The sequence below is a fragment of the Panthera pardus genome, unplaced genomic scaffold (assembly GCF_024362965.1).
Source record: "Panthera pardus isolate Hobbes unplaced genomic scaffold, ASM2436296v1 HiC_scaffold_8, whole genome shotgun sequence".
Taxonomy (NCBI): Eukaryota; Metazoa; Chordata; class Mammalia; order Carnivora; family Felidae; genus Panthera; species Panthera pardus.
Genome location: NW_026527013.1, coordinates 80,415,984 through 80,440,983, shown reverse-complemented (window position 1 = coordinate 80,440,983; position 25,000 = coordinate 80,415,984). Strand labels below are relative to the sequence as shown.

Below are 25,000 nucleotides of genomic sequence, written 5' to 3'. Positions count from 1 at the left end.
TCTAAGCTTCAAGGTCTATTCTGAACCGTGTCTGATTACTCTGAATCAGAAGGGCTTCTCTTATGTCTAAAGTTTGATAGCTCATGTGGCTGGTGCCACTTTCTGGTCATAGCATTTACTGTTTCATATTTGCACTTGCCATTTGGTTTTACCTTCAAGTATACATATATTGAAGTAGTTTACAAATTCCAAACTCCTTACAAACACTTTTATTTCATTGGCCAAACAGAATACTTTTTACAAAGCAGGCTGCTGACAAATGGTTATTGATTTTATTCTTATCTTCCCTCAAATAAGAAAAAAAAGGGATGTTAAATATCACTTTATGATGCTTTCTACATAATCTTCCAGCAAATACGTCATTATACACGGCTGAAGGCCAGGGGAACATCCTAACACTCTACTTACTGTAAATTCAGAATGAAAAAAGTACAGAAGTACATTGGATTACAGATTGGTGTCTGGAACAGTAAGTGCTCTTTTATCAACTCGTTTGACATCCTGGTCTGCAGGCACCAGAGGTCACTACTGAGGACTGGCTGGTGCCCCACGAGAAACAACTGAGGAGGAACAAAGGAACCTGCCGTGTGACAGCAGTGACTGGCTAGCCATACTCTCAGATGTCCTAGTTGAAAACTAGTGTGGCCAAAGTCACCAAAAACCTTTTCCCTGCATACTTCATCCTATTCCCATGATCAGATGGGATTATTACCCCCAAGACAAGGTGGATAAAGTGTCTGCAGCCATAGTGTTTTCATTCCCAATGTGGTCAATTCCAAACTGCAGATTCTAATAAGGCAGAAAACAAGGAAAAGTTGGGGAATTGTTTTAAAAATTAAATATTTAGGGGCACCTGGGTGGCTCAGTCGGTTGGGCATCCGACTTCAGCTCAGGTCATGATCTCACAGTCCGTGAGTTCAAGCTCCACGTCGGACTCTGTGCTGACAGCTCAGAGCCTGGAGCCTGCTTCAGATTCTGTCTCCCTCTCTCTCTGCCCCTCCCCTGCTAGCACTTTGTCTCTCTCTCTCTCTCTCTCAAAAAAAATAATAATAATAAACATTTATATATAAAAATTAGATATATAATGAAGAGAAGAGAGAGGAAAAAAAGGAAATTAAAACGTGAAATAAATTTACAAAGGTAAGTAAAGGTAAAGAAGATGAAATTAAATCAGATCCAACAAGGCAAAGGATATTATTGCTTCCTTGTTCAAATTTAATCATCTAGTAATTCTTTTCACTAAACTATCTCTGTAATTCATTTGCAAATAGAGATAAGAGGCACTAGACTACTAAGAGCTGGTTAGAAAAGATGGGGGGAAAAACAGATGGAAATGATCAACCAAAAATGCTAAATGATGTTGAATTTTTACATTCTGCCTAAAAACAAAACAAAACAGCCTGCACCCTGCTGCCGCCAAGTGTGGACGGCGGGACCTGCTCCCCAACGGTGGGGCAAAGAATTAAGTGCAAAATCTCATAACACTTAAAAGAACTTGATATGAATTGTCATGGTTTTATTAAAATATAAAAAGCCAGCCATACCAAATTCAATTGAAATTTCAGAAAAATGGGAAAGAAGATAACTGATTTAGTTTGACATTTTGTAGGTTTCAATATCTCTCTGTACCTCCATTACCCCAACTGTAAAATGGGAATACCAGTACCTACCCCATGAAGTTCTCATAAGAATAAATAAGTTAATTCCACAAAGAGTTCATAGTAATACACATAGTCATGAGAGCTCAGTTAATGCTGGCATTTTTGCTGTTTTACCTGTTGTGAGTATTCCTACCATCCTGGATTTTCCACCCGTAAAATGGAAGCATTTGCACTCACAAAAGAGAAGCCTATAAGAATAATAAGCTAGGTGGTATCTCAGTGTAGTTTTGATTTATTTCCTGATGAGGAATGGCATTGGACATCTTTTCATGTGTCTGTTGGCCATCTGGATGTCTTCTTTAGAAAAGTGTCTATTCATGTCTTCTGCTCATTTCTTTATTGGCTTATTTGTTTTTCAGGTGTGGAGTTTGGTGAGTTCTTTATAGATTTTGGATACTAGCCTTTTATCCAATATGCCATTTGCAAATATCTTTTCCCATTCCATCGGTTGCCTTTTAGTTTTGTTGATTGTCACGCCAGTCAGAGTGGCTAAAATGAACAAATCAGGAGACTATAGATGCTGGAGAGGATGTGGAGAAACGGGTACCCTCTTGCACTGTTGGCAGGAATGCAAACTGGTGCAGCCGCTCTGGAAAACAGTGTGGCGGTTCCTCAAAAAATTAAAAATAGACCTACCCTATGATCCAGCAATAGCACTGCTAGGAATTTACCCAAGATATATAGAAGTGCTGATGCACAGGGGCACTTGTACCCCAATGTTTACAGCAGCACTCTCAACAATAGCCAAATTGTGGAAAGAGTCTAAATGTCCATCAACTGACAAATGGATAAAGAAGATGTGGTTTATATATACAATGGAATACTACTTGGCAATGAGAAAGAATGAAATCTGGCCATTTGTAGCAACTGGCCATTTGATGGAACTGGAGGGTGTTATGCTAAGTGAAATAAGTCAGGCAAAGACAGAGAAATAAGTCAGAGAAAGACAGATACCATATGTTTTCACTCATATGTGGATCCTGAGAAACTTAACAGAAGACCATGGGGGAGGGGGTGCGGGGAAAAAAGTTACAGAGAGGGAGGGAGGCAAATCATAAAAGACTCTTAAATACTGAGACCAAACTGAGGGTTGATGGGGGGTGGGGGAGATGGGAAAGTGGGTGATGCTCACTGAGGCCAAAGATGATGATCATCTGTTGGGATGAGCACTGGGTGTTGTATGGAAACCAATGTGACAATAAATTACATTTAATATAAAAATAAATAAATAAGTAAACATTAAAAAAAAGAAGCAGCAGCTAGGGCTTTGAACCCCCACCCCTGTTCAAGTATTCTAAAATTTCAGTGTACTATTTTTGCCATACTGACCTATTGGAAATAAATTTATTCAGCAAGATGTAAAATTAAGTCGTTTTGACCCCTTTCTGGTTTGTGTACAATGTGCCTTCTTCCTCCATTCTGCCCTATTCATTTCAAATGCCTTAAATGGGGCGGCTGAGTGGCTCAGCGGGTTAAGTATCTGACTTCACCTCAGGTCATGATCTCAGAGCTCAAAACTGCTCAGCTCAAGTGCCAGCCCCATGCTGGGCTCTGTGCTGACAGCTCAGAGCCTGGAGCCTGCTTCAGATTCTATGTCTCCCTCTCTCTCTGTCCCTCCCCTGCTCATGCTCTCTCTCTCTCCCAAAATTTAAATCAATCAATTAAATGCCTTAAAAATGCTTCCTAAAAATAGGAGAAAATCAACCCCCCCAAAATATTTGTAAAAATATTCAGATTTCAATAAGATGCTTATATATAAAATATGCAAAAATCAGTATCATTCTTATGTACTAAAAATGGCCAATTAGAAGATGTAATTTAAAAGATCACTCACACTAGAGAATACTTAAGAATCAGTGGGAGAAAAATGTTCTATTCAATAAATGGTATTGGGAAAACTGGTAGAACATACAGGAAAAAATCAGATCAGTACCATTCTTCTTAGACATGAATGAATTGCAAATGAATTTGAGAGTTAAATGCAAAAACTAAACATTTTTCAAGCTCTAGGAGAAATGATGTAAGATTTTTTTTTAATTTTTTTTTCATTTTATTTGAGAGAGAGAGAGAGAGAGCATGCATGAGCAGGGGGGGAGGAGCAGAGACAGAAGGAGAGGGAGAATCCCAAGCAGGCTCCAAGCTGAGTGTGGAGCCCAATGTGGGGCTTGATCCCATGATCCTGGGACCTGAGCCAAAATGAAGAGTCAGACATTCAACCAACTATGCCACCCAGGTGCCCCTATATAAGGCTGTTTTTATAATCTAAGGGTTAATGAAAATTTTTATATGCATAATACTGAAGGCAGAAACCATATAGCAATAGCAGCTGGCATTGACCAGCTTGCTATATACCAAACATACATTGTCTTATTTATTGTCATATCATTTTAATGTCAGTTTTCCTTTTACACAGAAAAAAGGGGCCTTAGAGAGATTAAGTAACTGTCACAGCAGTGCTTACAGTCAATCCTTATTCACAACTCCTCATGTGTTAATTCACCTACTTGCCAAAATGTATCTGTAACCCTCAAACCCAAATCAAGACTCAAGGTGCCTTCACAGTCATTCATGGACATGTACAAAATGACAATTTTGATTCACCCAACACACACATTCCCAGCTGAGGTCAACACTCTGCCTTCCTATTTCAGCTCTTATATTTTAAACAAGTATCCTTTTCAAGATCTATTTGCTGTCCCATTTTTCACATTTTTCTGCTTTTTGCTGGTGATTTCACAGTTTAAAATGGCCCCAAACCACAGTACTGAAGTACTACCTAGTGTTCCTAAGTGTAAGAATGCTATGATGTGCATTTTGAAGACAATACATTCATGCCTAAGTTATAGTGCTGTAGGCCATGAGCTTAATGTTAATGAATCAACAATATATATTAAATAAGTATCTTTAAATAAAAACACACAAAAACAAGGTTGTGTATGAATCAGTTGGTGAAAATGTGACCAGAGGCTCATAGAAATCTAACTCTATATTTCCTCTAGGAACAAAGGTTTGGTGTTTGATCAGTGTTTGCAAAGACTTTGTAGAATATCACAAATAACTAGAATCAGCTGTTAAAAAAAATTACAGTGCCAGGATTAAAATCCAGGCACGTCTGATCCCAGAGACCATACTACCAAACACTGTGTCATCCTCATTCTGTACAAAGGAAAACTGATAGGTTTGACTACATAAGTCGAAAGATAAAGGACAAACTGGGTAAAAAAATATGGGTAAAATATATTACAAAGGATTTACTGACTTTAATAAAGATTTCTTCAAATCAAATGAAGAAGAGGAACTCTAAAATAGATAAAACTGAGCAAAGGATAGGACAGATAATTCATACACATATCCACACACATACACACACAAATTAGTAATGAGATATAAGAAAAGTATTTGATCTCCCTAGTAATCAAAGAAATAAAAATAATTATAAAATGCTGTTTTTCAAACCTATCTATACATTTGGCAAAGACTAAAAAGAATTACATCACCCAGCACTAGTATGAATGTGCACAGAGGCTGATGATGTAATATTTTTTATGAAAATCTGGTGGTATGTATCAATATGTTAATGCTATTAATAAATTCTGAACCTGAAATTTCAGCTCTGGTTATTTACACTGTGAAAGTATTTAGGCATCAGTGAATGGGTAATGAACATAAATGAAAAAAATTCTTGCGATGTTGTATATATATTATCCCAAATCTGAATAGTAGGGGAAGTAAGTATATTTATATGTATTGATACAATGAAATAGTGTGCAGCCACTAAACAAAGATGAAGTTCTGCATTTACTGGTGTGGAAAGATACCGAACACATATACTGTGGCTGATATAGTTTGATCCTATTTGTGTGTGCTTGTATACATATGGATAAAAACAGCCTGCTTATCAGAGATCAGATTTAGAGATTAGTTGAAGGGCTCAGTTCTGAGCACAATATTAAAGAAGATTTCATTGGGTCTCATAACTCAACTTTAAAATTTTTCCCACTGAGTATTTCTTGCAATTATAGGACAAAGATGTACAGTGCTGTCCCACCGAGAAGCAGTGATGAAGCTGAAAGGCGGGTGAGGCCTGGGCAGGGGCTGTGTCGCAAGTACTGGCATCAGTCACCTGACTATCTGTTTCAAATAGAGGGTGCGGCCATCTGTTCAGAATTCCTGAAGTTTGATACCACTAGATTTGGGAAAAGAGGCCATGATGAGATACAGCATCACTGTCAGAGACTTACAAGAAACGAGAAGATGAGAGTTGAGAACAAACAGGGGTGGTTTGAGGCTAAACAGGAAAGAACGAGAAACCTGCACAGTTTGCGTTTCTTTTATGTTCACTTTCTGGCTTTTCTTTGATAAAGAGGTAGATGCTTCACACACTGCTAATGTCTGTAAGCATAAGATAACATACATATGCTACAAGATTAGACAGAAATGCTTGGAGATTGGCACCCGAGAAAAGGTACCATCAGCAAGAGAGTACATTCATGATATCAACAGTTTCTCTGATCCCCTGGTGTTTCACATTTGAGAATATCAGAATCCCAAAAAGAATTCTGTGCAGGACAGTGAAATAGGCTCTGCCGAAAGAAGCAAAGGTCCCCCAAAGGCTTTAGTAAAGGCACCAGGCATTTGCACTTAAACACTGTAATCGGCAGCAATGATTCAATCCGTATGGCACACAGGATAGCTTTCTCAACAGCATTTCTGACAGAAGCTAAGACAAAACAGGTAATGGCAGAAAGTTATTGTAGTAACAGAGAATGCCTCTGTGGGTCAAGGGGAGTCATTTGTTCCACATGAAAAGAAACATAAACAAATGAGATGAACACACTTAATAATGCATGCAACTTATTATAATCCACTACTTAAAATATAATAAAATAGGGAAAATTATGTGAATATTTACCTTGTCTCTAAGTAGGAAAAGACTCCTTAAGCACAAAAGTAGTATGAGAAAACAAAAGAAAAATGTATCTATTTTATTAATTTATTAATATAATCTGCATATAAAAATTCATGAAAAATATAAAAATAAAACCACAACTTGGGGGAAATCATTTTGCAAAAATTTGAAATATGTGCAAGATACTCATCATAGTGTTTATATCACTGAAAACAAAATGACTATGACAAAAATGTCAAACCTACAAATTTATAAATTTTGCTACAAGCATACAACAGAATATTATGCAGCTATTAAAATTATGTTTTGGAAAAATGCCAATATAATGATCACATAATGTTAAGAGAATAAGAGAAAAAAATTATAAATCCTATTATTATAAATATAGGATAATTTATAAATTAATAAATTAATTTATAATATAAATATTATAAATTTTTATAATATAAATATATTTTTATAATATAAATTATATTATAAATATAATTAATAAATTAATAAATTAATTTATAATATAAATATTATAAATATAGGATATATAAATATAAATCCTATTTACTCACAGGAAAAAAAAATCTGAAAGTATATCACAATAATAGTAAAAAGAGAATAAGAGAAAAAAATTATAAATCCTATTATTATAAATATAGGATAATTTATAAATTAATAAATTAATTTATAATATAAATATTATAAATTTTTATAATATAAATATATTTTTATAATATAAATTAATTATAAATATAATTAATAAATTAATAATTTATAATATAAATATTATAAATATAGGATATATAAATATAAATCCTATTTACTCACAGGAAAAAAAAATCTGAAAGTATATCACAATAGTAATACTATTGTCTGTGCCAGACATTGTGTTGCTCTGTATTTTTTTTTAATGTTTAATTATTTTCAGAGAGAGAGAGAGCTGGGGAGGCACAGAGGAAGAGAGAGGGAATCCCAAACAGGTTCTGCGCTGTCAGCCTGACATGGGGCTCAATCTCACAAACCATAAGAGCATGACCTGAGCCGAAATCAAGAGCCGGACACTCAACCGACTGAGCCACCCAGGTGCCCCTGTGTTGCTCTTTAAATGTACTATGTCACCGAAGTTTCGTAACAAACCCATGAGACAGGTTCCATCATCACTGCTATTTTTCAAAAGAGAAAACAGACACAGAGAGGTGAGGTCATATGCTCAGGGCCATATAGTTTGAAAATGCAAAGTCCATCAAAGAACCCAGCCAGTCTCCTGAGCTTATATGCTATCGATCACCGCAACTCCCTAAGATGTAAGTCTCCTCTGATTTTAAAGGCTCATAAATTAAGGTATCCAAATATGTGAGAAATAGAGTGGGAATTTTTTTTTAATCTTTCCCATAATACTTGAGCAATTCTCACTGTCAAACCTGAGAACATTCACTTGATATCTACAAGCTTGGAACCTCTGATCCACTCAACTTACAGGATATCAATAAGTGAAAATGAATGAAGATACAGAATTCTTAGCTGCTGTTCCCTTCATATATTCATCATTGCCCAAATAGATTTCTCTTAAAAGAGTAAATCTTTTGAGAAGTTTGAGGGTTTTTGTATGTTTTTTCTATAAGGCTATTGCATATCTTTTGAGTATGGATCCAAGCTATTTTGGTCTCTGTTCTTCCCATTATTTATTCTCATTCAAATGAAAATTTAAATACAAACTAGCTACCCATTCATCAAAATTGCTTCAAATTTATTTATGGTTCAGCAAAGAAGAGCTTCTGGGAATAAGAGCTTAAAGTCTATTATAGTTTCTATTAATAATTGTAGTCACTAATTGCTATGAGAACTTTTTTGGATATGCTAACATATAGTTAAAGCAAAGCCAGTCCAACAGACTCCTATAAATAGCATTGTGTGGTCTCACAAAAGTCATGAGAATTTTGTAAGTTTGGAGGGTGGGAAAGTAGAGACACGGTTTTCGGATTTTTTAAACGCTGTTATCATGGACTCAAAAGGCCAAAATTTAGAAACTGTACTCACAAATTCTTTATAACTAATCCTCCCGATTGCCTTAATTATTTTAGAATTACCACTTTTCTAAGGCAGTTTTAACTATAACTGAGATTAGACAGGGTTCCCAAGTGTTATTTTTGCTCACTGATTCATTAAATCAAAATGTTTAAAGTGCCTGCTATGTGCCAGGCACCATTCTAGGCACTGGAAATAAAGCAGCAAACTAAGCCAGCAAAAATCCCTGTCTTGCTGGAGCTTAAAGGCAATATGCTGATGGTACACAGAAAGCAAACAAGGTAAAAAACAAAATGTTAAATGATTATCGCAGCTATGAAGAAAAACGAAGGAGTTCAGGGGATATGGAGTACCAGGGAGAGGAGGGGCCACAGTGGTAAAAAGCGTGGTGGGGAAGTCCTTACTGAGAAGGGAACATTTGAACAGGGACCTGAATCAGGAAGGGAGGAAGCATGGAGGTAGCTGGGGAACAGCATGCTAGACAGGGGAACAGCAAGTACAAAGGTTCTGAGAGGAGACTGAGTCCATATGTGTTTGAAGAACAGAAAAGAGGCTTTAATGGTTTCAGTGGAAAAGAAAGATACGAAGCCAGAGAAGTAACAGAGGAGCCAGGTGCTCTAGGGCCTTACAGGACAGGCCAGGGACTTTCTTTCTCTTGGAGAGGCATAGGGAGCAACAAAACAGATGGATAGAATTATGATAGGATTTATCATTCAAATGTAGGTATCTTTGCTGGTGAAAATGCTAAGCTGATGGGACACTGGGACAACACAGGCAGACCACAGCTGTTCAGGCAACCTGGTGGAATGAACCAGTTGCCGTGGTTATGGAGCAGAGGACCGACATGATCTTGGTTTGAGCTGGATCACTCTGGCTGCTGTTTTAAGATGAGCATGAAGATTAGGAGCTGCCGTAACCCAGGTGAGAGGTGGTGGCCATGGCAGCTTCTGGGTGTGTTCTAATGTAAAGCCAGCAGGACCCAGGGATGGATCAGAGGTGGGATGTAGAGAAAGAAGGTTTGGGGACTGAATGACTGTAAGACCTCAGCTGGCAATAATGAAGTTGAGGAGACTCAAGGAGGAGCTATCCTGTGGGTGGCAGCATGAGGAGCACATGAAGTTGGAGATGCCAACAGACATCCAAGTGGAGATGGTGAATGGGGAGTAAGACACAGTTCAAAGAGTCGTGTGGGAGTCACCAGCATGTAGATGGCCCTTAAAGCATCAGAATGGATGGCATCCTTAGGGAGACAGGGCAGATGAAAAAGAGAAAATGGTAAAGGACAGAGCCCTGAAGCCCTAGTAAAACAGAGTCTCAGGGAGGAGAGGAAGACACAACAAAGGATGAGAAGGGGCAGCCAGGGAGGTAAGGAGAAACTAGGAGAGGGTGAAATCCCCGTGGCCAAATGACAAAAGTGTGTCAAGGAGAAGGGGGTGATCAACTGTGATAAATGATGCTTTGGTCCTAGCAAGCTGAGAACTGAGAGATGCATTTTGACATGTTCCCAGTAAATACAGGGATGGTGTGTCTATACTGATGCATGAAAGGAGAGGTATGCACTCATTAATTTACCTCTAATACTCCTTTGCAGGTCACTGAATTTAAGACCCCGAGGGGTATGAAGTGAAGAGGGGAATACACATCCAAGAGAAGCCAGGCTTCTCGTACAAAAGTAGGTAGTCTGTACCATACTGTGTAGCTTCTGGAAGAGAACTAGACATGTCCACAAAGCTACAAAAGCATGATAAGTCACTTTTAGACTAGATCTGCCCCTCCTCCCCCCTCCAAAAAAATCACTACACTCTTCACATCTGATGAAAGAGATGAACTTCTTCAGATGAAGGAGAAGAATACTGCTTCTCCACATGGCCTGTGTTATAAACATCACATTCACTAACCCAGAGGTCATTTCACATCTTTTATTCTTAAATGTATACACTGAATACTGTGGCAGCTATCTGTTATTTTGCCTGTCCTATTGCCCTCTCCCTCTTCTTTGGGGTAACAGCACCTCAATTTTCCTCTGGAAATTTATCCCTCCCACCCAACAGCCATCCAAGTGTGATGGCCAGACCCCAGGGAAGCCAATGAGACTTGTGGTCCCAGAACTAGAATTCAGTGATACAAGAAACGAGAGGAGTTGAAGAGGATTCATCCTAATTGTGGGAGCAAAAGAGCCTCGAAATCAGAAAAAAAAAAAAAAAAGAAAAAAGCCAGAAAATCATGGTCCCTTTACCACCTTGATTCCTTTAGCAACTGACCACTTGACATACTATCATCATGTCTAACATCTGGATTTTCCTTCCGTTATGCAACTTAACCCACCTTCCATTAATAAATTCCTTTAGCCCAAGTCAGCCAGAGCCAGTTCCTACATCTGGCAACCAGAATACGCTGGTATACCCACCACTTTCCAAATTCTGTGGTAGCCAATAAAACTCATAAATTTTCAAGTCAGGTCCATTTTCCAACATAAGTAAAAATGAAGGTCTTTCTTTTTTATTTGCATCCAAGTTAGTTAACATATAGTGTAATAATGATTTCAGGAATAGAATTTAGTGATTCATCACTTACATGTAACACCAGTGCTCATCCCAACAAGTGTCCTCCTTAATGTGCATCATCTGTTTAGATTTCCCCCACCCAATACTCACCAGCAACCCTCAATTTGTTCTCTGAATTCAAGAGTCTCTCATGGTTTGTTTCCCTCTGTTTTTATTTGATTGTTTCCCTTCCCCTATGTTTATGTTTTGTTTCTTAAATTCCACATATGATTGAAATCATATATTTGTCTTTCTCTATTTCACTTAGCATAATAGACTCTAGTTCCATCCGCATTGTTGCAAATGGCAAGATTTCATTCTTTTTGATCATCAAATAATATTCCATTGTATATACATACCACATCTTCTTTATCCATTCATCAGTTGATGGACATTTGGGCTCATAAAAATGAAGGTTTAGAGGCCATTATTATATTGGCATAATATTCTAATAACCATTCTGATATTCTGATTGTAAATGTTTCTTTCACTGACGTTTCTAAGGAGCTCCATTCTTTTTATTCATTGGAAACATTTGTCTTTAATCAAAGTAGTGGATTTTTTTAATGGCTGTTTCATCAGGACAGCAACCAAGCATGTGCCTCATTCAAGATTTCCTATTCTTTTTCTATTCTGCGGGGCTTCCATGGCTTTCGTTATTTTGTGGAAATGCTTGGGAACAACTGGTATAGAAGGGACAGGACAAACTTGTTTAGACAAGTCGTCATTCAGCCATTCAGGTCACATTAGTGAGTATTATTTTAATAATTGTGAAGAGCTTGATCTCTAGAGCATTTACATTTTACTTCAGCGAATATAGATAGGTATCCCTTGGGTACTCATTAGTGATACCAATTTTGAATTTTCATTGACTGTAGTTTTCTGTATGTTTAAAATATTTCACAATTTATTTGGAATTGAAGTGTCTGCCTCACAGTTTCTGTTAAAAAGCTGACATAAACCATTTGTTTGAGAGAAATATTCTCAAAGGCTTAATACCCACAACAGGGCAGATCACCAGGGGAAGCAGTCTTATGGCTTCCTACCCTACACTTCAGGCTCACAGATTCCCCCGCTAGACCTACAACTTGACACAGCTCACCAGGGAAGACTAATGGGAGAAACGGTCTGGTCTGTCCTACCTGAGAAAAGGAAATGTTTATATGTGGACCTTCTCTACATTTCTGATAATATCTTTATAAAGGCTACCGTCCTTTTGTTCAAGTCCGATGAGGCAAATGTTTCTCTCTTAGTGAAAGCATGGGCCTCCCTTCAGGCCCTCTGAGAATCTCAATGGGTTCCCTCTGATTTAGTTTCCATGAGGCATCAGTGGATCTCAGTTTAGATCTGAGGGCAAACTTCGGGATAAACTATGATGATGGTAACAAATGAAGACATATTTGTATTACTAATGTAAGTACGAAGCAAGGGCAGCTTCTAGGCATTAGACACTGATGGTCTTGCAATCTCTCATGTGTCACACTCGCCTGGTTGCCACAAAGCCTAAGGCTGACCTCTGCCCTCTGTGAAAGAAGGTGAATTATTTGAGGGCAAGCGCAGAGATGACCCTTGGAGGTTGCCCTTTTTTTCTTGTTCGAACAGCACAACAGAAAGTGGTTTTTACAGACTGGATCCATGAATAAAAAACAATCCTCCAAAGCCAAGTGCAAAATAAACATTATGCCATTGGTGTCATTATCACCGTGTATGCAGACCTGTGACTAGTGAGCAGGTTAGACACTGAAAGGAGCTCTGGGTTGTCACAAGGACTCAATATGTGCCACATCACTCAATTTTCCAGGCGGTCCCTGTAGACTAATAACACATAAAGGAATTTCCTGAAGAAAGAAATATATTACAAATACATGAACTTCAATCAAAATTTTTTGAAATGGCTCTCTTCCCAAGAATTCTCCTCTTGTATTCCAGTTCTACTTAGGTTTTATTAGTGAGTCAGAGAATGAACTTCCTATTTACTTAAAAAACTTAATAAAAATTACACTCATCAAAATGTTAAAAATAAATTTGAACAAAATTCACAAATCATATTTATATATTTTTGTCATCATACTTTGAAGGCATGTTAACTCTTTCATGTCAACAGTATACTAAGTGATTACTTTCTGCTTTATCTGGAAGATAATGTCTTAGACAATGAATATTTAGGACTTAAATTCTGACCTTGTTTGGCATAGATATCATCTTTCTGCTTCAGGTTTTCAGTCCTTTTTTAAGTTTATTTATTTATTTTTGAGAGACAGAGAGAGAGAAAGTGCAAGCAGGGGAGGGGCAGAAAGACAGAAGGAAAGAGAATCCCAAGCAGGCTCCACGCTGTCAGCAGAGAGCTTGACTCGAGGCTTGATCTCACAAACCATGAGATCATGACCTGAGCCGAAATCAAGAGCCAACCTGAGCTTAACTGACTGAGCCATCCAGGTGCCCATCAATCTTTATTTTAAATAACAAAATTGGCTTTTACTTTTCTTCGTTTTTTCTTTCTTAAAATGTCTCTTATTATTTCATATTATCATCCCTTTCCTAAAATAAGTATCATTTCTATAAATAAATGCATACCGGTTAGAAGCATGGATTCTGGAATAAGACTTTGCCTAATAGCTTTCAAATCTTGAGCAAATCACTTACCTCTCTGTGACTCAGTTTCTATGTCCAGAAAAAGAGGATAACCGTACCTAACTCATAAAGTTGAAGTGAAAATTACATATTACATGCCTAGCATACACTAAGTGCTACTTTAGGGTTTGCTATTAGTATTGTTGCTATTAATTTATTTCTAAGCCCTTGAGAGTTACCTTTTCTTATTTTTTGATAGTATCAGTGCTTGGAATGGAAATGTGAACCTACTTTTTCTAAAAGAGACCCATTAATTTCTGTATATTCTTCCATCACAAACACTGGACATATAATATTTTTTTGCAGTATGAGAATGCAGGAAGTGTTTATCTGAGAAAAGGAAATATGAAAAGAACTGGAACTATGATCATAGGATATTTCAACATTCATAACAAAGGTGGCCTAAACAAAAAGATTACATGTTCCCGAAGGTAAGACTGAGATGCCTGTTTCCTCTGTCAATATGTAGCAAGCAAGAGAAATGACAATGTTGGATTTGGTCCTAGAGGCTGAGCCAGACATAACAAACAAGGTTAAGGCTGGGGCAGAGCTCACATTCACGACCATGTCACACATCTAAGTATTTGAAACATCAACAGGATTTACATATGGTGATGCTGCATTTTAGACAGAAAGGATCATCAGGAAACAAAGTTTGGTGAAGGAAACTAGCATAAACTGTCAGTTATAAGAAACTTCAGAAATTGGAGGTCAGGGACAGATGAGTTTCTCAAAGCATTACTAAAAAGTCAACATGAAATGCACTATTTTTGCTACTTGCCAAAGTAGCACACCTTAAGGGATATTTTTAAAATGTATTATCAGAAGTGTCTTAGGAAACACCCTACTTCCATCACAGTGGCCAAAAACAATTCTACAGGAGGATGAGAGCAATTCAGAGCTTGATATAAGAATTGTGACTGACCTTAAAGAGAATGTAAGCTGGGTCGTCTGGGCATTCAGAAGAAATAATTAGGACTACATTCACCTGCACATAACAGGAAAGTGATTAAGTTTTCTTAAGATACAAGAAATTTAGAAGAGGTATTCCAGGGCTGGGACAGCTGCTCAAAGGTACAAATAAAGACCAAGGCTCCCTCTAAACTCCCATCCTCAAGGTCACAAGATGGCTGTACCACACCCTGGCTAGACAAAATGGGTAAGAGTAGAGCAAAAAGCAACTATTTGCTGAATCTTTTAAAAAATCATCTTTATCGATTTTATCAATAATCTTTCTAAAGATACCACCCAGTAGACTTCCACTTCATCTCACTAAACTTTACAGCAAGGGAGCCTTGAAGGTATTTTTAACTGGACACATAGTTGTTCTCAACAAAACCAGTTAGTAAGAAAGGGAGTTTCAGTAATGAATAGGTAGACAACAGGCAGTGTATGTAACACAATGATACATTATGCAATCTAGGGGCAGGACAATCTTCCTCCAATACTGTCTAGGGAAGAAGATGTCAGCCTGCCCAGCTGACATAAGTTGGTTTAGAGAAGCTTTCCTAGAGGCTGGAATCTGCCATTGTGATCATCTAACTCTAAGCTCCCCAACAACCTGCTAATAGTCATTTGCCAACCATAAAAACCTTGCTCCTGTGGACAGACAGAATGCACTGGACAGGCAAAGCCTTTATCCTAACAAGTATATTTTGTATTATAAATGAACTGACCTTCCACTTTACCACCTAACCACTTGTGGATCTCAGTTTCCTCAATCAGTCCCTGAGGACCTGGTGAACTCTGGATTCACTATCAAAACCAATTTCTCTCAGTTCTAGTTTGGCTGAAATAGTTTTGTATTTCAAAACAGGGAGTTGTAGACATATATGTCATAGGATTTGACAAAATATATTAAACTGATATCAATATTTACTTATTTTGGCATCTTTCCCAGACTACACTTAAATATACAAAATTTGGTTGTTATGATCCTCAAGTAAGGAAAATAATCAACTTAGGAACAGGAAGGTTTGAATTAGGAATTGGATAAATTAATAAAAGTTTTGGGTGGACTAGAACCACACTAATTAAGCCTTAATTCTATGCAAGTCATATATTTATTCTGGCTGGGAAGCACTTTCTGATCATACATATTTGGTGATGAGTTGATTTTTTTTTTTTTTTTACTTTTGTGACTCTCCTTAATAACTCAATTTAAAACTTCTCTTGAAATGTACCACATATTGACACAGCACAAAATGAACATGCATGGGTAAATGGCTATCTATCTATACAATGCTTCAAATACTCTTATCTAATGTTGGGTGATTATACCAGATGATAATAGCTACTATATGATAAGCACCTACTGTGTGGCAGGTTCTTTATATGCATAACCTTATTTGATGACAGCAACCCTGAAAATGAATGTTATTATTTCATACATCAGAATGAGGAAACTGAGGCTTGGGGATGATAGAGAACTGCCGAAGGCACATGACAAATAAGTGGCAGAGAAAGGATATACACCCGGCTCTCTCTGCTGCCAAAGCTTGAACTCTTTCTCATACATACATGACTGTGCTCCCTGGACTGCTGTTTTTAGTGTGAATAACACTGAACTGAGCCAAGAAATCTTTGAAGTTTTGAGCTGAAATAGACAATGGCACAAAACAATAAAATAGATCTTGTTCAAGAAAGATTATGGTACTTACCCCAGAGCAACACATCTCCCTTCTTAATTCCCAGTCTAGTGTTTGCCTTAAACCAAGGCCCCCATCCCCTTTTTGACCTGTTTTTTGAGAGCCAGAAACCAGTAAGATGGCATCATTATTTCATATCCACACAACTGCAGTTAAGAGCCTTGGCAGAGAGACCAGCAAGTAAATGAGATGACTGGAGGTGACCGAGGTGATGATAAAGTCCTTCATCAGTTTACTAGAAGAGATTCTATGCACTCAAGCATTCAGACGTCTCCAAATTGAGCTCTTTTAGATTCAAGCTAATTCAGTATGCCATTTTCTAATTTCTATAACTACCCCTTGTGTGTACATATATGTTTCTGTGCACAAACTTTCGAATCTGCAGTTTGACCAAGTAAGTCACGGTGAAGAAAGCAGCCAACTCAGAATTAAACAGCTACAGGCCTGGGGGTGCCTGGGTGGCTCAGTCAGTTAAGCATCCAGCTCTTAATCTCAGCCTGGGTCTTGACCTCAAGGTTTTGAGTTCAAGCTCTGCGCTGGGCCCCAAGCTGGCTGCGAAGACTACTTTAAAATAATTTTAAAATAATAAAATGAGGGGCGCCTGGGTGGCTCGGTAGGTTGGGCGTCCGACTTCGGCTCAGGTCATTATCTCACGGTCCGTGAGTTCGAGCCCCGCGTCGGGCTCTGTGCTGACAGCTCAGAGCCTGGAGCCTGTTTCGGATTCTGTGTCTCTCTCTCTCTGACCCTCCCCCGTTCATGCTCTGTCTCTCTCTGTCTCAAAAATAAATAAATGTTAAAAAATTAAAAAAAAATTTTTTTTTAAATAGTAATAAAATGAAAACAATAAAAAATAAATAGCTACAGGTTTGAAAGTTCTTCTGAGAGATTTTACAGTGTAGGAGGAAGGGTCCACTTTTCTTTTAGGAATAATTAACCCATAACTTTTTAAAAGGGCAAGTGCATGTCACAGAAAAAATAACATTAAATTTTTAAAAGAATAATATAAAAAGCCTACTCGTCCACTTCTATGCTTGCAAATATCCAATGAGAAAAATAATGGATATAAATGTACTGATGTTTTTCATGTTACAGTCAAAGGAGAGAAAAAATAGAGATGGTGACAAAAAATCTGAAGGGGAGAAGGAAAAAGAGAAAAAATAGAACAGAAGAGAAATGTAACACAGAAAAAGGGAAGGAAGAGGGGAGAGAAGGCAAGTACCTGTGATGTGGTAGAAGGAAGAATGAGAGGAAAGACAATGAGAAACTATAGGAGGAGGAACAAAGGGACCAAGGAAGAGAGCAGGTGAGATATAGATGGAAGGAGAGTGGACAGAGGCAGGAAGGGCAGAGAAAGTGGATTCTGAGATGTACACTCATCACTGATTGGTTAACTATGATCACACCTCCATGTCACTTAGTATGTGGGCACCAGCATACATCAGTGGCAAACAATCTCGGGTTTTATAGTTGCAAAGAATCCTTTAATCAATAACGTTTAATTTATTCTGTTTTCCAAATAAAGTTTTCTTTTTCTCAGGAAAGATAATTTAGTATAAAAAGATAACCATGGTTTTCAGTGTTTACTCTGAAACATTAGAGTTCCTATAAGTCTCTTCATGGCATTCAAAACTATCTAATTACCTTCGCTTTGGTTTTTTGAGTGATTAGAGCTGCCTTAAGCCACAAAGCAACACCTGTACATTTGTACTGATCCTTCGGCACACACCCACATTTCGTTGCTATATTGGTTCCTACATGGGGTTGAATAAAGAAGGAAAAAAACATGCATAGTTTTAGCAAAGCATACACTTTAGAAATAATTGGTTAACCCGTAGGTACAGCATTCAACCCTTTAGAAGCTCTGCCTTCAGTGAGATGGGGCATAGCAGGTACCATGGCGAAAATTACTCTCTGAGCTACACAATTAAAACCAAAGAGAGATCACTTCAGGAATTACCTGACAGCCAAGAACATATATACTTTTAAATATACCATTCCTGTGTTTGGACAGTCATTATGAAATCTTCATATTTGAGATTTCAACGCCAATTTCTGAAAATGTGTTTTTAATACTTTTTTTGCTTAAACTTGATAAGAATGATATTACACAGTTTGGTTATTTAATAAATGATTCTAAAGTTGATGAGGTGGGTTAATCATCCAAATGTTTCCTGAAACCAAAATATTTAGATAAATGAATTTCTCTTTTTATATGTGCTGTGTCTTTACTCAGACGAAGCCTAAGCCATTTCTCTTTGTTCATAGTGAACCTGCCATTCTAACAAAATGCATTCCACCTTCCTTCTCTTCCTGACAGAGGGTAGGGCCATCCATTTTTGCTATTTCTATATTACATAAAGAACTTAAAATTTCTTTAAGAACTTTATATTTTGTGTGAAAATACGTACAATTTTTTTAAATGCCAATGTTCAAAAAGTACTGATTACTCAATTTATATATGCTTTTCAAATGTAAAGGCTATTTGAAATACTAAGGGTTCAATGCATCAGCAACTATTTGTGAACATTAAAGCCATAGTAAGTGCCATTTGAAATAATCAGAAGAACAATTCTGATTATTGCAACACATTCTAAATAAATTGATCATATAAGGTTCCCAGGTTGTTCTATAAAGTTGATCAATTCCAGAGAGGGAAAAAATAAATCAAAAATGGCTCTTAAATGTATTCTTTTGAATGAAACTAATTCATGAAAAAATTTGAAAGTCAATAGTATGGAACTTTAAAGTCTTGCTACAATCACATATCATCTACTTTTTAAAGGTGAAAAGAAAAAATTATGGGAATAAGACAGTTCTATAAAAAACATATGATTATAATGATACTTTATTTTATTCTTTAGTGTTTTTAATGAAAATAAAATAATAGTTTAAAGAAGCACAAAAATTGGAGGGAAGTACTCTAATTAAATAATTTCTGGTAATGAAGAAAGAATATCTGCCTAAATGAGATGTTTTCAATTATGAGCCTATAACTTGATTTAAGTCTTTATTTTTTAACCTCTCATGGGGGAACACACTAAAGCAAGATTTATGTGATTTATGAAACAATCTGAACCACCTCACTAAAAAATGTTTGAAATGAATTGTACAGAGTGAGATGAAATATATAACAAGTAAAACAAAATGCTTTAAAATGGTCAATTTTCACAGTCACATACAAATAGGACACAGCTGCAGTTCACTTTTAAATTGCACTTAACAAATGATCCTAACAGTTTAAGTATGCTGATTCTGAAATCTGAGACAAGTAAAGGACAAATAACCACAAACCTGATCGACAACACAGTTACCTTACCAATATCACATTACTTTAATTCAAATGATAAAATCATTCCCTTGAGAGGAATTTAATCTGGAGTATATTACCAAAAACTACGTCTGACATATATCATTCCTATATTTGAAAGGTCATTATACTGCACTGCCATTGAACAGTGATTTTTAAATAGCAACCAGTTGATTCCAGAACACATATATTTATAATAGTAATACTGGCTATTGTAATGACAAAGTGGTCTTTCTCCAATTATATCTTTTCTTAGGTAAATGCTCAGTTTTAGCAGGAAATGACTTTCCCAATCACCCCACAATATGATTAAATAAATAATGGAATGGAATGCTACAGCATGAAAGAACCACCAACAGTGATACTGGATTTACAAAATACAATAAAATCCCCCTTCTAAAGCATTATACCACACTGTTAATTCAGTTCTGCTTAAGACAATTTTTTTTCCCCTCAATCAATAATTTAGAACATTTTTTCACTGTTGAGGGAAGATTTGCCCCACCTTACGCATCCTTAAAGAACAGGGATTCTAGTCTATTTCAGGATTCAGATAAAATGTCTTACTCAAGCTCAGGCACCTTCCACAGACTCATTTACTTATGTTTGGCTTTCATAGTTGCTTTTTCTAATACCTCACATCTCTTCTCTGAGGGTAACTGAGTAAGCCAATCTTATGAGTAGGTAGGTTCTTATTTACACGACTTCAATGATTTCTAAAAGTCTTTCTATCCCAAAATATAGTAACTGCCTGGTTAGTGATGCTAAAATTCTTCAAAACAAAATAAAACAAAAAAGGAAAACATCTTTCTACCATTATAATTAAGACTATGGGAAGATTCAATATTGATGAGTCATCCTTACTACAAATCAGTTGGGGGAGGAGTTATAAACAAAAAAGGATAGGTAGATACCTGACGGTGAGAAGGAAGAGGGATTATAGTAGGAAAGGGAAGGTGCAGACATCAACTCAACCTTTGCATGTTTCACAATACTGCCCTGGTCCACAGGAGGGGAGCAGGGAATCGCCAGGTGTGGCTGGGAAAGAGAAATGGCTTCTGACTAGACAGACCATCTAGGTTTCCATTTCCTAGCTTCCCATTATTCACAACTTTCTACAAAAAAAAAAATCAGGTTTGATCCTGGAAACTGTGTTGTAGAAACTGGCCATACTTTGGGACTTATGCAAAAACAGCAAATTCTAGGGGAAATAAAGTTTCTGATCCTGAGACCTTTCTAATTCAACATGACGGATGTGAGACCTCTTTTTGCTGAGCTTCTGGAGTGTGGTATACTCATGCAAGGACACCATAGTTCATTGTGACTAACGATGCCATCTCAAGAGAGTCGTAGACAACAGAATTTAAAAGATACAAGAAGATGAAAACAGAAGTACCAAGTGACACCCTTTAATAAAGAGATGAAAAACTAGTAGAAATAACCAAGCACTCTTTACAGAGTTGTCAAAACTGCAAATACATGGATAAATTATTTAATGTTGGAAATAGATGACAACTGTTAGACATGCCAGTTTCAAATTCTTTACCATTACATTTTTGTTTTTCAAAAGATTTTCAAAAAATCTTTAAAGAACGATGACACATACACAGACTTGTAATTTTGAACCACTTTTACACTAGACTGACATTTGCCTTTCCACTTCACATTCTGAGCTCTGTCACATAGCACAAGTCTCAGAGGGCAGCTGACATCATAGTCTGATCTACAGTAATGTTCTGTGTTAGGTGCCCTTGTACATATGACTTCTATCGCAATGCATTCTTTTAGGTAAAAAGTGACAACCATCAGCTGTATGCAAACACCATTCCTCCAAATGAAGAGTCCAATGTAAATCATACAGAAGGCTGATTTTTCCAGACATAATCGCTACCTTTAAAGACTGAGAAATCTCAAGCTAAGGTTTTACAGATTTCTGAGCTTTAAAAAATGTTGGCTGAATGACCTTCTATTTTGGTCTCCTATAAAATGAGCCAACTGGAAATGTACAATAGGTTAAGTTTTCCTATGATCAGTTCAGTTCTTAAAGACACCTTATAATTAACTTTAACATTTTTTTTAAGTCCACAAGAAAAAGAGACACATGTAAGCCTCATTTCATTTTTAAACCATTCTTCTACCTGTAGAACATTTTACAGGGAAAAACTCTTACTGAAGGCCTGTAACTACAACCAGCTTCAAAATCTAAATATTTGATAAAACAGGTAACAGGAATTTAAAATATGACATGAACAATTCTCAAAGTTTATAATAATTTGATATTCTTGAAGTTACTCAAGAATAAAATTTCTCTATCTTTACTGACCGTGCGGGAAAGAGGTAGAAACTGAGGCTTCCCCCACGGTGTCCAACTTGAAGAATTACACTTTATTCTTACTCTATCTTTTCAGACTTAGGGATGTGATTATGGTCAGTCTTTGGCTGACTTATATTTGCCAGCTATCTAGCAAAAGCAAATGCTATGTCATATTTTAATATTTTTAAGTTTTCTACGATGGCACCTTACAAAGGATGAAGAAAACGGAAAAAAAAACAAAACAAAACAGTAACAAGGCTTTGTTATCACATGGCCTTCCATTGCAACCTGGCAATTATACCTTTTAGCCCAGCTCTGGCTCACTTACCTACCACTCTCACTTAGAACTAATAACAGACAAGCCCCTTTGCTAAGGGTCACACCAAGTGACAGGCTCAATCAATCAGTCTGCAGGTTAGGTCTGGGTTGCCATCATACTGGCTGGTCTTTCCACTTAAAAGATTCTCACCACCTCAGAAAAAAACACCAGAACGTTATTGGGAAGAGAATGAGCTAAACACTTTATTAAAGAAGGGACTAGTTACAGAAAATTAATTTTACAAAGTCTAAAATTCCAACGAATTAGACTCCTGGCTTTACAGACAAGGCTGCCACCATGCCACAAGAAAGTTGTAAAAAGCACTATTTTAAATCTCCAGAAAGCATTTATTTACGCAAAACATTTTAAAGCAGATATGAAGGTGTTTTTAAAAAAAGAGAAAACTTAAGGACTCTCATCATTCTTACACACATGTTTATCTGAAATGCCAGCTGCTGGGTGGATTATCTCCCGCTATGTCAATAACTGTTAGCCTACAAGACATGGAAACTATAATATGAGATTACTAGGCAATAGTTTCTATTTGATTGAGTATAAGTATTTTTGCCTTGAAATTCTAATCAAATAAATGCCTGTCGTGGCTTAGAAGTTCCATGGAAGTGAAATGCTCAGAAGTGCCAGAGGAAATAACAGAAAATGGACAGTGTCTTTTTTCCCCACATACACGACTAACTAGCTTAAAACAGTCAAAATACATGCACCATACAAAATTATATTTCTTGTAGCTAAATTTTACTTCCTCAGGAATGTTTAATTTTGATGAAAGACTCCATAATAATGATCCTCTTTTAAAAGGTATCTTTAAATTATAAGGGGCTTCCACAGCCCTTACCTGGAAATTAAAGCTGTGCAGATAAAAGACAAAGTCATCAATACACAACACAGAGACCACTTGAAAAAAAAAGCAGCACGTTAAAAAGTAAAAGGAAATTTTTTTTAAAAAACCCATCTTACGGACATTTTAAAGGACACCTTATGAAGAATAAAGAGCTGGAAGAAAGCCGCTCCATTTCAGGAGGGCTGTCTGACACTGGATGAAATGAGGGACCCCTGGCTGGCGAGCAGCGGGAACTTTGCAGCGGGCAGGCGACGGCGCGGGGCAGCCGGGGACCGGGGCGCGTCAATCTGTCACCAGCCGGTCCGCCAAGCCCCGCGCCAGCCCCAACGCCACCCTTCAGGGGGAACCGGGAGCAGGACAAAGGTCTGGAATCCAAGCACGGGGTTAGGGAAACAAGACGCGCGCATCCACTAAACGTGCCGGCTGCAAGGACAAGGAGTGAGGGGGAACGACGCCAGCCCCCAATTCTCAGGCGTTTCCCACAAGAACCGGCTCATTACGAGCAGATGCGTGAAGGGAGTGTGTGGTGTGTGGCGAATAAATCCCAACTCGCTGCTCGATCCTCACTAACTTTGTTCTCTGGGTCCCTTCACAGAGCTCTAGGTTGAGGGAAGGGTTCTCTTGGCTCTCGTTTAAATGGCCCCTTGGAAGAAGGAAAGAGATAAAAAGCTGCGCTCGCGGGCGCACCGGGCTGGGCGGCGAGCGCGGAGCCGCTGTGGTACCTACCATGGTATTCTTGTCCCGGTACGTAGTAGGTGGGGTTGCCCGCAATGTGCAGAGAAATGAGCACCTCGCCCTGCTCCCCATCCCCTTCCAGCTCCCCGTGGTGGGTGCACAGGAAAAAGAAGGGCGAGAAGCGGGGGTAATAGCCCACCGCCGCACGCGCCCTCAGCGTCGCCCCCAGCAACAGCGCCAGGAGGAAAGTCCGCGGGGCCCAGCAACTGCGCTCCATGCCGCCGCCGCCGCCGCCGCCGCCGCCGCGCGCCGCGAGCGCCGCTCGCTCATTCAGTTTGGGAGGCGCCGGGACGGAGGAACCACGCGCAGGGAAGGCGAGAAGGCGGCGGACGGGAGCAGAGAGGACTCGAGAGCGGAGCTCCGCCGGGAAGTTCGGCGGGAGACCACGGCTCGCAAAGTTTCTTTGGGCCGGCGGAGAGCGGGCCCCGAGCTGCGGGCGCCGAGAGCGCGTCGGCCGCCGCCTCCGTGCGCTGCCGCCGCCGCCTCTGCGCGACGCCCCTCGGCCAGGCCTGGGAAAGCGCCCGCCCCCCTCCACACCTTCTTAAAGCCCCGGGCGCCGAGTCCCCCCCGCCGCCGCCACACGTGTCCCGGCCGCTCCCCCGCCCCCGCGCGCCGCGCCGCGCGCGCCCGCCCGGCCCCCGCCCTCTCGGCCTCGCTCGCCGGCACCTCGCGCGGCGCGGGGCGTACGCCTCCCGGGGCGCCCGCGCCTCAGCCCGGTTCCCACCCGGAAGGGCGGCGGGGGGGGCGCGGGCCGGAGGAGGGGGTTGGCTGGGGGTGGGTGCTGTCGGGGGCCTCGGGGCCCGCCAGTCTGCGGTAAGGGACGGAGAAACCTCGGAGAGAGAGAACCTCCCGCCAGCTGTCTGGAGGAGCACAAGAGACGACCATCCCCTTTGGCCCTCAGATTTCCCTCTTTTTCCTGAGAGGAGGCGCGGGGTAAAGAGAGAGGTGGTGGGGCCGGCGCTAGCGCCGGCTTCTTTGTCTGAGCCGCCTGCGCCCCGCGCCCCTCGGGGCTCGCCCGCCTCGGAGCCCGGGCGGCCTGCACTTGTTCTGGGGATCCG

At 38.9% G+C, this 25,000-nt stretch overlaps 1 protein-coding gene across 3 annotated transcripts in view; it reads right to left on the bottom strand.

Annotated features, from left to right (window-relative positions):
* RELN (reelin) overlaps positions 1–24,216 on the bottom strand; it is a 525,148-nt gene extending 500,932 nt beyond the window's left edge. For all 3 annotated transcript variants that reach the window (XM_019451245.2, XM_019451247.2, XM_053898155.1), the window contains exon 1: positions 23,934–24,216. In XM_019451245.2, coding sequence (XP_019306790.2) covers positions 23,934–24,159 — 226 coding nt within the window. In that variant the 5' untranslated portion in view covers positions 24,160–24,216. The remainder of the gene's footprint in view (positions 1–23,933) is intronic.
* Positions 24,217–25,000: the final 784 nt, after the last annotated feature.